The following is a 13,449-nucleotide window of genomic DNA, read 5'->3' as shown; positions in this document are numbered from 1 at the left end:
ACGTCTCACTCTGTAGGTAAGAATATAACCGGATGCCACCCATCCTGAAGGCACCTGAGTGATATGAAATAGGGGACTTAGAAGACCCACGTTATCATTATCAAACGCCTTCATTGCACTTGATGGAGTCTCTCCATGGAAATACTCAGTGATCAGATTAGAAATGCAAACAGGGGTGTCTATTGCAACACGATTTACAATTGTAAAAATGGGCAAGAACCCAATTTCCCCCTCCCAAAATCACACAGTCAATAAGTATCATGTTTTCGAATAACAGTTAAAGATCTACAGTGCATTTTTAACATCAGGAGCCTATACATTCTTTTACATTATTTTTAGACGTCTATATATTGAAATCCATGCAGACATCCTTGTACATGCATGCACACGTGTGCCTGAGACCCGCCAAAATATTACCCGTGGTGTTGACTGCTACTTTCTTCTACATGCAATTTTTTTATTTTCTATGTTCTCTGTAAGAGATGTTCCTTTAGGTCTAGAACAGCATGCACATAGAGAAAGTGCTCCGTAAGTGGATTTGTGACTTTGATGACTGCCTTTGATGACTACCCACTCCTTTGGCGGGGATGAATCATCGCAGCTGACACTTACTTACCTTGGTTCTCTTTTCCACCCTAGGTCATGGCCTCGAATCCACAGTGCCACAGGTGAGTCAGGGCCCCCTGGAGCACCTAAGCAGTGGGAATGTCAGCAGGAGTCTGTTACTCTTCTTTCCATCCTTTTCTGTTTTCCCTTGGATAAAACTATCTGCCTGTTCAAGCTGACATCAGTGACTTACGGTCTTTCCCGCTGGTTGCTCCCAGTCTGGAAGTCTGTGACTTCCACAGCTTTGGAGGCTGGCACACAGGGTGGGAATGCTGGCTCTTCACTTATTAGCTGTGCAGCCTTGGGTGAAGAACAGATCCTTGTGGCCTGAGATCCGCCATCTGCAAAATGGGTGGGTATAAGTCGGCCTGAATGCCAGAAGTGTGACTACTCATTAGTGTTTGTTCAACTAAACTGTATGTAATGCGCTTCCCCCCAAAATATGTGTTGAGAGAGTGAATGGGTCAGAAACCACATTTATACGTCTCCTGCATCTCTTTTTCAGAGCCTAGTTCCTGTTACTAGACACTGAGTAGGACCCCATTAAAGTTTGAATGAAGTACAGACTTACTCATCTTGGAGCATTATTATATCAAGGAAAGCCCCATAGAATTTCCTAGAAAACCGGGGGCTATAAATGATGCCTGGGATGAGACATTAAAAAAAGAGAAATAGGGAATTCCCTGACGGTCCAGTGGTTAAGACTCTGCACTTTCACTGCCGCGGGCCAGGGTTCGATCCCTCATCAGGGAAACTAGGATCCCACAGGCCGCACGGCACAGCCAAATAAAAAAGAGAGCAAGAGAGAGAGAATACAGGAAGTGTGCAAAGAAGCAATAGATGCATCAGGAGTGTGTCATCAGCAAGTCAGTTCACAAGATTCATTACCCCACATGCTGGAGCCTAGGAGCAGCACCTCGTCACCCAGCTTGCCTTGCACAGCAGCGAGGAGAAGGAGGAAAAAGCAAAATCAGCATTGCAAGTATGAATATAAACAAGAAACAAATGAGCACCCAGCTCTAATCCCTCTTACAGAACACGTTTTTCTGAAGCGTCTCAGTCAGGTCCTAAGAAAGGTTGCATTCTCTCGAGGTAGATGCTTCCAAATCCTACTGAGTTCTTGGTGTCAAAAGTACCCCCCTCTGCCTGCTTGCCACCCCTCAACCCTTCCTACCATCCACTGAGAGTCTTGGGAAGAATGTAGAAAATTCTAAAGGGGATGGTGCTTGGAAAGGAGGTTGTTAATCTGATTCAGTGGCTGGTGAATTATAAATGTGACTTGTACCCCTCTCCCTTTGGGCTTGTTCTCCACCTGCCTTATGGTAGAAAAAAAAAAAACTGACAGGTGGGATTCCATTTCATTAACAACATTCTAGAGACAGAAGCAGGGAAAAGAAAACAAATCAAAACCCCCCAAAAGTCGACTGAGATAAATCTTCCCAGACCTGCCCATAGGCACCCAGATCTATACTGACAAAAATGCTTAGCAAACCACGCCACCCCAGCCTATGAAAGCTTAGGCACCACAGCCAGTGTCTACGAAACTATAATAAAACATATAATTAAAGATGCACATGACAATTTACATAAGAGACTTCTCATCACGGTGATATTTATAACATCCCCAGATACTTTAAAGTTGTTTGTAATTTTTTTTACCATGGGATTCATTGAAAATATGGTAGGGCATCTATATGAAAAAATATTACATAGCCATTAAAAATGATGATATTGAAGCATATTCACTGATGGGTATGTTCCAGCATGCTATTATATGAATGGGCAGGTAAGAAAACAGTACACACACAGTGAGATCATATATACATAGACTATATCGTGTGTATGTGTGTGTTTGTGTGTGTGTTAGTGATTTTGCACTAATCAAATATTTATAGTGGTTGTCTTGGGTATGGGGATGTTATAATGATTTTTATTCTCCTTTTTTTTTTTGCTTCTCTGTATCTTATAATTTTTCTGCAGCAGCATTTTTTTTTTTTTTTTGTATGCTAAAAACAATCTATCAAAAAAAAATTCTCTAGGCCTGGAGAAGACAGACACATATTCAAACTTGGACAACCTGCCAATACCCACTTCTTCTGTGAAGTTGATATATAGAGAACAGTGTCATGTTTTTCAATAAAATAAACTCAGGAGATTTTCTCCTTCTACTGAATAAAGAATGAAATTGGGAAGATAGCCCTATTTAGAAAGTGAGCCCTTCTGTCTTGTTACCACATACAATAAAAACTCTGATAAAGATGTTTATTGGTTGACTCAGACAAGAAACTTCATTTTGTCCAGGAACACTTGTTTTGTTTTGTTTTTTCTAAGGAAATCTATCTTAAAGGTTGGTTTTTCCCACTTCTAAAAGGAAAATTAATATGAATTTTAGGACTAGAGGAAAGGCAGGTATGGAATAGGTGAGCATCCAGTGCTTCCTGCTGGCCATTTCTAGGTACTGCAACACATGTGTTAATTTAGCACAGGCTGGGTCTCTCCATGATGTTGGGGAAATTGGTGAACAGAAACAAATTGAAAGGTTAACAATTGAATTGTAGGGAAAAGGTGTCCACCCAGTTCTTAAAAGCACAAGGTAGGATTAAAATCACCCAAGGCTGATATGCCCAAGGATTTACAATGTCTTCACAATGCAGTGTGTATCAGAATGACAGCAGTGAAAAATGCATATCAAGACTGCACCAAGGTTTACGCTTTGGCAGAGCTATAGAGAGGCCAGAGAATCCTTACTTTTAACACGATAATTCTAATTCAGGTAGTTCTGGGACAGTCTTTTGAGAATCACTGGCTGAAGCAAATGTATATATAGATAGGTCGATGGAAACTATCAAAGATGTCTCCACCAAGAGGCAGCTGCCTTAACTATCAAGGTTCATTCATCTATCCATCCATTCACTCAGCCTATTGTGGTAGTTTCTTAATGTGACAGACACTCCAATCAGCTTTGGCCACAAGTTTTTAAAAAGGGGAATAAAAATGAAAAGTTCTGGGACTCAGATAGTCCGAGATTCTAATACTGTGCTTTACAGATGAGGAAACTAAAACTAGAAAAGGAAAGTGAATGTCCAAGAGCCATCTAGTGAGAATGTTAAGCCTGTTCTCCCAACTCCCAATACGTGTTTCCCATATGACAGTGAGTTTAGACTATTTGTGACTTAGAATTCACAGTTCATAATCTTCAGATCAGGAGATTGTGGTTCAGTGAATAAAACTGAAATTCCTAGAAGTGCTAGAAGACTGAGCTGGTAGATAGATAGGTAAGTAGGTACATAGATACATAGATGATAGATAGATACATAGATAGATTATAGACAGATCACAGATTTAATATCTGATACATTAGATATATAACATACATATATTATATATGTGTATATATTCTATATCTCTATTTCTGTCTCTTTCTTTCCCTTCCTTCCTCCCTCTTCCTTCTCTTCTCCCCTTGACTATACAAGTCACAGTCAAGGCTTACTGGACATCATAATCCTTTACTCAGAGATAGTGAAAGTAAATCTAGGCAAGTTCCCTCCTGCCTTTCCCTATAGCCATGGATTGATGCCAAGCTGAAGATGTTCTAAAGTCTGGGATGTGCCAGGGTAAAGATTGTAAACTACCCTACTCCTCACCATGGTGAGAGGAAGATCAGGCTGATGCCCTCTGTCCCCAAATACCTTCAAGTTTTTAAAAGATAAAAATGGAGAAAGGCAGCATCCTATAGAGGAAATAACCAAGGGCTATAACTGTGGAGCTCAGAATTTGAATACTGGTACTCTCATGACACCAGCAAGCCCTAAGTCTTGTGAATGGGAGAAAATGGAAAGAAACTAACATATATAGAGGCCCCACTTTGTGCCAGACCTTTTATGAACTTATCTAATTTAGCTGTAGGGTACAGATTTTATTATCCTCATTATATATGGGACTTCTCTGGTGGCGCAGTGGTTAAGAATCCACCTGCCAATGCAGGGGACACAGGTTCCATCCCTGGTCTGGGAAGATCCTACATGCCGTGGAGCAACTAAGCCCGTGTGCCACAACTTTTGAGCCTGTGCTCTAGAGCCCGCAAGCCACAACTACTGAGCCTGAGTGCCACAACTACTGAGGCTGCACTCTAGAGCCTGTACTCCACAGCAAGAGAAGTCACTGCAGTAAGAAGCTGGTGCACTGCAACAAACAGTAGCCCCCACCCGCCGCAACTAGAGAAAGCCCGTGTGCAGCAACGAAGACCCAACGTAGCCAATATTAATTAATTAATTAATTAACTAATTAAAAAACATAGATCAGCTAAACGAAGCCCAAGCGAAGTTAGGGAACTTGTAAAGACAGCAGTAGCATGGACTCAGTTCCATCACAGCACACGCATTAAGCTGTGAACCAAACATTGTCGGCCTCAGTTCTCTCAGCCGTTGAATCTCAGAGCCTCATGGCTAGAAGGGACCTCAGCTTAATGCATCTTTCTGAAGAACTGATAGGTGCTCATCAACAGAGTTGAATGTTGCAAAAGGCACATATTTTATTTGAAAAAGGTCACTAAATAATGAACAAGTTCCTAATATAGGTCTGAAGATCTAAAGATCTGGATTGAGTGAAAAAAGATTTGGCCATGAAGTTGAACTTGAAAAGACATGAAACACAGAATACAGCAATTCCTTAGTGGGGCACTAAGCCAGGGAGTTATTTATTTAAGCTTCTCGACAGCTATTTGGGGTAGATGCTCTTATTCTCACCAGGCTTCCAAGCTTGCCTGAGGTCACATGGCCAGAAAGTGACACGGCCAGGATTTGAACCTGGAACTTCTCATTCAGCTTCTGTGAAATATGTGTCCATGCCCTTCATCAGAGGCTCTGCTACATTACTGGTGAACACCAAGGCTGATTAAAAAAACATTTAAGGCTGCAAGGCACTTTAAAAAAGAAATCATGGTGCTCAAACGTGACAAATGTTTACATATCTTTTTTTTATGTAAGTCAAGGTCAGAGGTAAGCAGTCTAAGGGTATTTGGCAGCTTTGCTCCTTGAAGTCCTCGGAGACCCTGCCCCTCCTGCCTTCCCCCCACCCATGAAATGGCCTCCATACCATCGCCTAAAATAGTGATGTCTGCACTCCAGGCTGCAGGAGGGAGGAAGGGAACGAAAAGAAGGAATGTACGGTGCGCAGTAATCTCCCTCAAGAAAGTTTCCTGAAAGTTGTGAGTTGATTTGCCATCTCTTCCATCAACCAAAACGTGGACTCATTCCCACATGAAGATTAGGACAGGTGTTAGGGACTTACTCTAGGTGGCCGTGTACCCAGCCAACCAGGACGGGTTCTAGCACCGAGAAGCAAGTGTGTGGGTGTGGGGAGACACAGCTGTCTCTGCTCTGGAGTCCTCAGGGATGGGAAGCTGGGATCCACTGGCCTCTTGCTTTTTACTACATATTTATGAGTAAGGCCAGCTGGTAGCCTCCGGCATTGGAAGCAACCCTAACCCTCACCACACCTCCCTGCCCCTACACCTCTCCCTCTGAAATCTCATGACTGGAATGTAAGCAGAAGCTGGTTTTGCTTGGGGAACCTGTCTGGTTTGGGAATACAATCATCTGAAAGGCCTGTTAACTGACCACTTCCTAGAGGAACAGAAAGTTCTAGAACGCTGCAGGCTTCCTACTTCTACCCCTCTTCTCACACCAGAGAAGCATACGCCCTTTGTGGGACCAGCCTGGGATTTCCTTCACCTGTGAATATCCCATGGCAACAGCACTTGGGTGCTTGGCCAGCTACTCTGTCCCTGCAAAGGACTAAATGAAGTCATAGACAAAGTACCAGCCTTGCACCTCCAGGGCCCTAAGTTCATGGACGTGTTTATAAGTGAAAATAGGCTGAGAGTCTCTCTACCTAACTTTATTTAACTTACAAGGTCCATCATCCTTTGGACGAGAGTTAGAGCTTCTATGTCAGTAATTCTCAGACATCTGAGACCAGAATAAACATCACTAAAGGAGCTTGTGTAAAAAGCAATTGGTTTGCTCTGGGGCCCAAATTTGCTTTCTTTCTTTTTTATGAAGCATCCAAGATGCCAGTGGTCAGGAGACCTAAACCTCTGCAGGCATGAGGTGGTCACGTCCAAGAATAAAGTCTGGGGTCATTGCCTCTGCCAGTCAGGAAACGCCCTGAGCTTTACGAGACATATATTCATCTTCCCTTCCCTCTTAAAAATAACTTTTAGGGAAATGTTGTTTTTTGTGAAAAGATGTTTCCTTGAGGATCACACAGAAATCGGTTGTTCTCTGAGGCTGTTTGATGCCAGTGGGTGATGAGGGACCCTCCACTGACAGAATCACCATCACTCTTCCTAGATGGTGATGTGGAACGTTACTAAGTAGCTTCCCTCATCTTTCTAGAAAAGGGCTCTTTCTGAGAAGCCAACCTATCCTTCAGTTTCAGGAAGACTCTAAGACCGGGAAGAATTTGGGATAATGTTACTATGGTGAGGACCTGGGCCCAGCAAGAGGGAGTGCCGATCTCAAGTTCACTCAGCAAGGAAAGGGATTAGGTTCTACTGAAAGATCTGTTGCTGATTCCCAGTTCTAGGTGTTTCCACGGCCAACTGTTCATTTATTGTCCCTTACCATACACAGGTGTTCATTTGCTCTTCCAGGTTGCAGGAGTGATCAAGAGCCTGGAATCTCACCACTGCCTTGGGGGAGGCAGGCACCACCGTCTGTAACTGTGCCATATATTTATTGGTTTGCTTTGTTCCTACATGCTATGGAGAAGCTGAGCACGGTGTATTAATCAGGGAGGACTAACATCTATAATGCATAAACTACAGATGTTAGTAGCTTAATAAAATAAAGCTTTATTCCTTGCTCATATCACAATGTAAATTGAAGGAGGTCTTTTTCCAAACATTCATTCGGGATTCACTCTCCTTTTACCCAGTGGCTTCCATTATCCCTGAGGGCCTTGGGGTCTTTTGTCTCTGGCCAGCCACGGGGGCAGGAATGACAGGTAGAGGGTCAAGCGGGCCAGCCTGGAGTGGACTCCATCACACCTGCCTCATCCCAGCGGCCACAGCACCATGCCAAGGCCACTGATGCAAGGGACACTGGGAACTGTATGCCAACTGAGTGTCCACAGGAGGAGGAAACGGGGTTGGCGAGCACACAGCATTCCCACCACCGTGCCACGCGCCTAAGGTAGTGAGGACCAGGGCTGGAAGATGCTCCCTAATGTTTACCTGAGATTGATAATCAGGGATGGTCCTCCAGGGGAGATGACATGTAGGACACAGCATGATGGATGAAAAGAATCCAGGCCTGGGCAGAGCTGAGGAGAGAACTTTCCAGACTAAGGGACACAGACAACATCTCTGAGGTACAAGGAGCTTGGTGCACTAGACAGACTTAAAAAGAGACTGGTGTGGTTAGGACTCAGAGCAGGAAGAAACTGGAAAGAGATGAGATCAGAGACAGGGCAGGAGCCAGGCTGTGCTGGCCTCTGGGAGCAACGGCAAGGAATCTGGACTATGTTTCATGGGCCGTGAGCGACAGGTGCTGATTTACAGTTTTAAAACTATGCTTTTAAAATTACTTTTCCAAAACTCTGCATTGTTAATAACACAGGTAGGTGCTGAGGGAGACAGAGCTAAAAGACGATCCCTTCCCTGCAGAGGGACAGTGTACGTGCACAACAAAGAAGTAGTCAGATGCTGCCTCTTTTTATGTAAGTGTCATGGTGAGTGAGACAGAAAATAAAGGCTCTGACAATTCAGTGATATTAAGGTAGTCTGGAGTGGTCAGACAGGGAAGCCCCAGGAGGATCTCAAAGGGCACTGAGCATTTGGGGAAACACAATGGAGGAGGAGGTGGGGACTCCAGGTGGAATGAACACAAGGGAAGACTCGGGAGTGGCACACAGCATATTTGGGGAAACCAGGAGGGTCTAGACTGCAATGCTGCTGAAAGAAGAGACCCCCCCTACAGCTTTCCGTGAGGACGTGGGTATAATGACTATGTTCACTGAGGCCAATCTCCTAAAACGAAATGATACTGAACTCCTAAGTGGAGCTGCTTTCCTACATCATGAGGGCCAGAGAGTACCCCCAATGATTCTGTGTTCATTTGCTCTTCCAGGCCAGCTGGTGTTTAATGGGTGACTTTATTAATTTAATTCAATTCGTGAGAGAGTACAAATTGCTAAAGGGCTAGAAAACCTGTGGGTGTCTGTGCCAGGGATCTCAGTAGGGGTGTAATTATGCTGGGACAGGAAGATATTATCAGTGCCCCAGGGTAGCAGTCACTGCTGATCTTAACCCCAGGATGGAGTGAAACTGGGGGCAGGGGCAGACAGGATCCTGCTCCTTCTGGCTCATTCTCTCCAGGAGATCAGATTTGGCTAGTTAACACTTCCCCCAAGCACTGGTCCTAGGCAGACTCCAGAGAACTGTGTTTCCACTGAGCCAAAGTTCCATCAGTTTGTACATTACACCTTACAGAAGACTTGGGCATGCTGGCACGAATTCACAGCTGTTAATTTTGCATTTGGTATGGGAAGAGAATCAGGGTGAAAGGACAAACGTTTAAGAATATGATGAAGCCAGACCAAAAGGTAGAAATACATATCACACCAGGGTCCTCTACTCTAATTGGACGCAGGCTAGAAATTTGCCCTGAGAGCCTTAGCGGCCAAAAGGAGAAGGGAGATATGATCTCTTCTAGGATAGATGTCTTCCATTAAATCAAAGCAAACCAACTGCTAAGAAGTGTGCAGCTTCTGGTCCTGAGACCTGCCAGAAACTTCTCACATATGTGCTAATAAAGAGAATGTGATAAGAACATTTTCTGCCTAGAGTGTTCCTAAATTCAGACTAACAGCATGAAATTATACTGCAATTTAGGAAAATTAAGTCTATGAGGAAGCAAAAAAACCCTGCAGGTCATGTGAGCAATTCTTTAGTGGTTTTGCATAATCTGAGGGTAAAATGTAAAACATCGAACACTGAGTGCAGGAGATGACCTTTAGGCAATCTTTCATAGAACAAGTCCAAAGGAGGCAGTTGAGTGTTGAGAAAACCTCCGCTGAACAATATTTATTCGACAAAAGCATATCAGGAACTCATTTGGTCAATATCGGGCCCTGCACCTGAAGCCGGGGATAGATGAATACGTAGGTATGGCCCCTTGGCTTAAAATATGTAGAGTCTGTTCAAGAAGACAATGTGTGGAGGGATCATTGCAAATGGTTGCCGGAGGGGGAGGGGAAAACACAGCTGGTCATTGGCTGAGATGCTGCTGAGTCATCACTTGGGGCGCTACTGATTGGGGGCGGGGTTCCTTCTAACATTGTTTCTCTTTCAGTGAGAAGGCGAACTTGCTGTAGAAAGAGGGAGCCTTCTTAGTTGGGATTTTATTCTCTTTCCTCCTTTTCCACAGCCCCTGTTACGCAAGAGCAGCTGATAGAATGAGAAACATGGAAATGTGCACTTCATTTTGAGCAATTACAGTCAAGAAAAATTAATTGAAATGAGCACAAGATTTCTGGAGGAAAACAAGGGCCTGGTCTTTCCAATGTTTTGCAATAACATTTTGGTCTGTTTTTGTTGGCAGGCCAGTACCGGACTGTTAATGAGCCTCATCTTGATAGCGTAAGTCAGCTGCTTTCCTTACCTATTTTGTCAGCCTTTGATATTTACAAAGTAAGTGGCTTTTTTCAAGGTACTTGGTGAATTTTTAAAAAATTAAACTTTTCCAAATGGCATAATTCCCTGGCAGAGAAAACTGCATTTCACTTCTTGGGTAGAAAACTATTCCTACAATCTATGTAAATCAAATCATCATGCTATATGCCTTAAACTTATACAGTGATGTATGTCCATTATTTCTCAGTAAAGCTGGATAAATTAATTAAATAAATAAATAAATACTGAGGCATTAATATAGAGAAAAGCAAAACACTGTATTTCAATTCCTCAACTATACAGTGGAGACAAAAATTAACTCATGATGGCCATTGCAAGGATTGAATAAGGTGAAACTACCAACACATGGTGCTGGCAAGTGTATGATGAGAAAGTCACTTCCTAAAACTCATGGTGAAATTGCAAGCAACTCTTTGGAAAGCAATTTCATAATATAAACAAACAAATATGAAAATGTCCATTTTCTTAGGCCCTATAATTCTATGGTTGGGAATTTAAAGAATTAACCAAAAATTTGGATTAATATTTAAATATTCACTTATATTTTATAATAATATATTTTAAATGGCAACATGCTAGGATCATGCTAAATATTCAATAGTGGAAAAATCACTGACTATATTATGATATATTCATATTATGAAGTCATTAATGATATTTACAAAGTAGTTTAATGACAGAAAATTTTAAATTTATAGCATGAAATAAGATATCTAATACTATAAATAATTTAATTGTTAAATTAGATGTACAAAATTTGAATTCCTTTAAGTAACATATCTGTAGATGACAAATGAAATAGATATGATATAGATAGATGATAGATAAATGGATGATGGATAGAGAGATATGAGGGTGAGTCAAAAATTATCCGCACTTTGGCTGTAGAATTTATAGAATTTTTAATATAACCAGGGTGTGCAAAAATTTTTGACTCACCCTGATAGGTAGGTAGATAGATAGAAAGATAGATAGATAGATAGATGATAGATGGACGATAGATACAATTTAACTGTAAAATCATTGGTTCTTTACTATTTGAAAGACTTCTTTAAGAATTAAAGCTATGGCTCTTCATCCCAGGGTACACACACACACACACACACACACGTACACAATGAGTCAATCAGTCAATCACAAAATATTTTATAAAGTATAAGGCTTACACATACTGAGCTTTCAGTATGAACCCCCGATACTGACAGTAGACAGATACTAGATAGGTAAATAGATAAATAGATGTAACTTTTTAATTTATATTTAAAATAAAATTCTGTCTCTTTATCTTTCTGGAAAAAATAAACCAAAATGTTTATATTTGAGTCTTGGGGGCAAGATTCTGAGGGTCTGGTGTAGATTCTCTTTGGACCTGGAGTGGTTGTTGCTGTTCCTTCCGGTGTCCCTTTGTGCCCTGCCCCCATGAAATCTTGCAGGGTGACACGACTAAAGATGGGCTCTGTCTCATATCTCCAGTTCTTCCAGAAGGTCCAAGACTTTCCCAAAAAGACTACGTCCTGGGGAGTCTTGGTGGCTGCCATAAGAGTATATAAATGATGTCCTTGCAAAAAATGTCTACCTGTCAAATCCCCAAGGAGTCAAATACTGGTGCTCCAGCTCTCAGAACTCACTTCTGTGTGCAGTTCTGGAGGAGAACAGCCCAGTCACCTCCCCTACTTTGCCATGTCAATTGTGAAACCCCCTGGAGTGCACCTCCCAGCATCTTTTCTTTGCCATGGGCATGCAGCCCCACTGATACTCAGCACGTCAACTAGAGAGAAAGGATCTATCATGTCCTGAGCTTCTGTCATGAGCAGGTACCAAAGTCGAAGCTTCATATACATTTTGACACTTAATGTCTGACTACAACCAAATAAGGTAGCTTTAGCCATCTCTAACTTACGGACTAAAGTCAGGGAGGTTAAGTAACTTCCCCAAGGTCATAAAGTGGTCTCACAATTTAGATCTAGGATAGGCTGACTCCATCTTGGATCCATGCTGATGCTAAGCAGACCAATCTCACCTGGTTTCCCACCCAAGAACTCTTAGTCTGAGCCCTGCTTACGTCCTGACGCCAGACCAAGGAGGCAGGGCTTCGTAGCTATAATGACCTGTTGCTGGGGGCACAGCGTCCATGAAACCTTGCAAGTGTTTCTACTCCAACTTTGTGTTCTGTGACTTAAACTTTTTCCTTTGGGTCACCAGGTTCTCCCCTTCTAACCTATTCCTGCTCCTGCATCACTGTGTCGGTCCCTGGTCTCTTGCACCTAAACTCCTTAAATTTGATAAACAGGTCCTCCATCACTCTCCTGATTCCTCTATGTATGTAAGGCTCAAGCCCTGCTTCCCCTGGGAAGCACTTGGGAAAATCAAGAGCTAGCACACTGAAAGTCAAAATTGTTGTCTTCAGAGGTCCAGCTCTTTATGCTGGCCCATGGCATACAGAGACTTACTAAATTGCATTCTACACCTTTGCATTAAATGAGCAGAGTTGCCTTGAGCCAAAATGGAGCCCAAAAGGTTTTCCAGATAGGAGCCTGGTGAGTCCCCCCTGTGCTATTGCTAACCTGGAAACCAGACTCATCATGTAACTAGAATTTACTTTTACCAAACTGCTTTGATAGAGTGATGATAGGAAAAGTCATGCACTTGGAGGCTTGGGACTAGTAAGCCACTTGTCCAAATATATTAGAGAACAAGAATAACGCAGACCTAGAATTTAAACTCAAGCCCATCTAATTCCAAGTTCCTACACTATAGTAAAATCACCTCATAGGTTTTTCTGCTTATATAATGAAATAGAGTACAGAAAGCACCTAGCACATATAAAGTACTTAACAAATGTTAGAGAGACTTTAAAGGCAGGAGGACAAACTATGATTGGTGGCCTTCCCTTATCTCAGACTTTCTTTAATAGTAACTTATTACAGTAGCAGTTATAATAATATTTACAGCTAGTATTTATTGATTGCTGACCATCAGGCATTTTGCTAAAAATTTTACATTCATTGTCTCAGTTAAGACACTTCTGGTTAAGTGTGATGTTAACTGTGGCTTTGTCATACATGACCTCTATTTTGTTAAGGTACATTCCTTTCATTATCATTTTATTGAGTTTTTATCATAAATATTAATAAACAAGAAAAATC

At 42.2% G+C, this 13,449-nt stretch overlaps 1 protein-coding gene across 1 annotated transcript in view; it reads left to right on the top strand.

Moving 5' to 3' along the window:
- CLNK (cytokine dependent hematopoietic cell linker) overlaps window positions 1-13,449 on the top strand; it is a 156,149-nt gene that overhangs the window by 61,074 nt on the left and 81,626 nt on the right. Inside the window, exons 4-5 of the mRNA XM_057704653.1 lie at window positions 640-668; window positions 10,212-10,249. Coding sequence (XP_057560636.1) covers window positions 640-668; window positions 10,212-10,249 — 67 coding nt within the window. The remainder of the gene's footprint in view (window positions 1-639; window positions 669-10,211; window positions 10,250-13,449) is intronic.

This window comes from Hippopotamus amphibius, chromosome 13 (genome assembly GCF_030028045.1).
Source record: "Hippopotamus amphibius kiboko isolate mHipAmp2 chromosome 13, mHipAmp2.hap2, whole genome shotgun sequence".
NCBI classification, from domain to species: Eukaryota; Metazoa; Chordata; class Mammalia; order Artiodactyla; family Hippopotamidae; genus Hippopotamus; species Hippopotamus amphibius.
The sequence above is the reverse complement of the archived record's forward strand: the minus strand, read 5'-3'. Positions and strand labels throughout refer to the sequence as shown.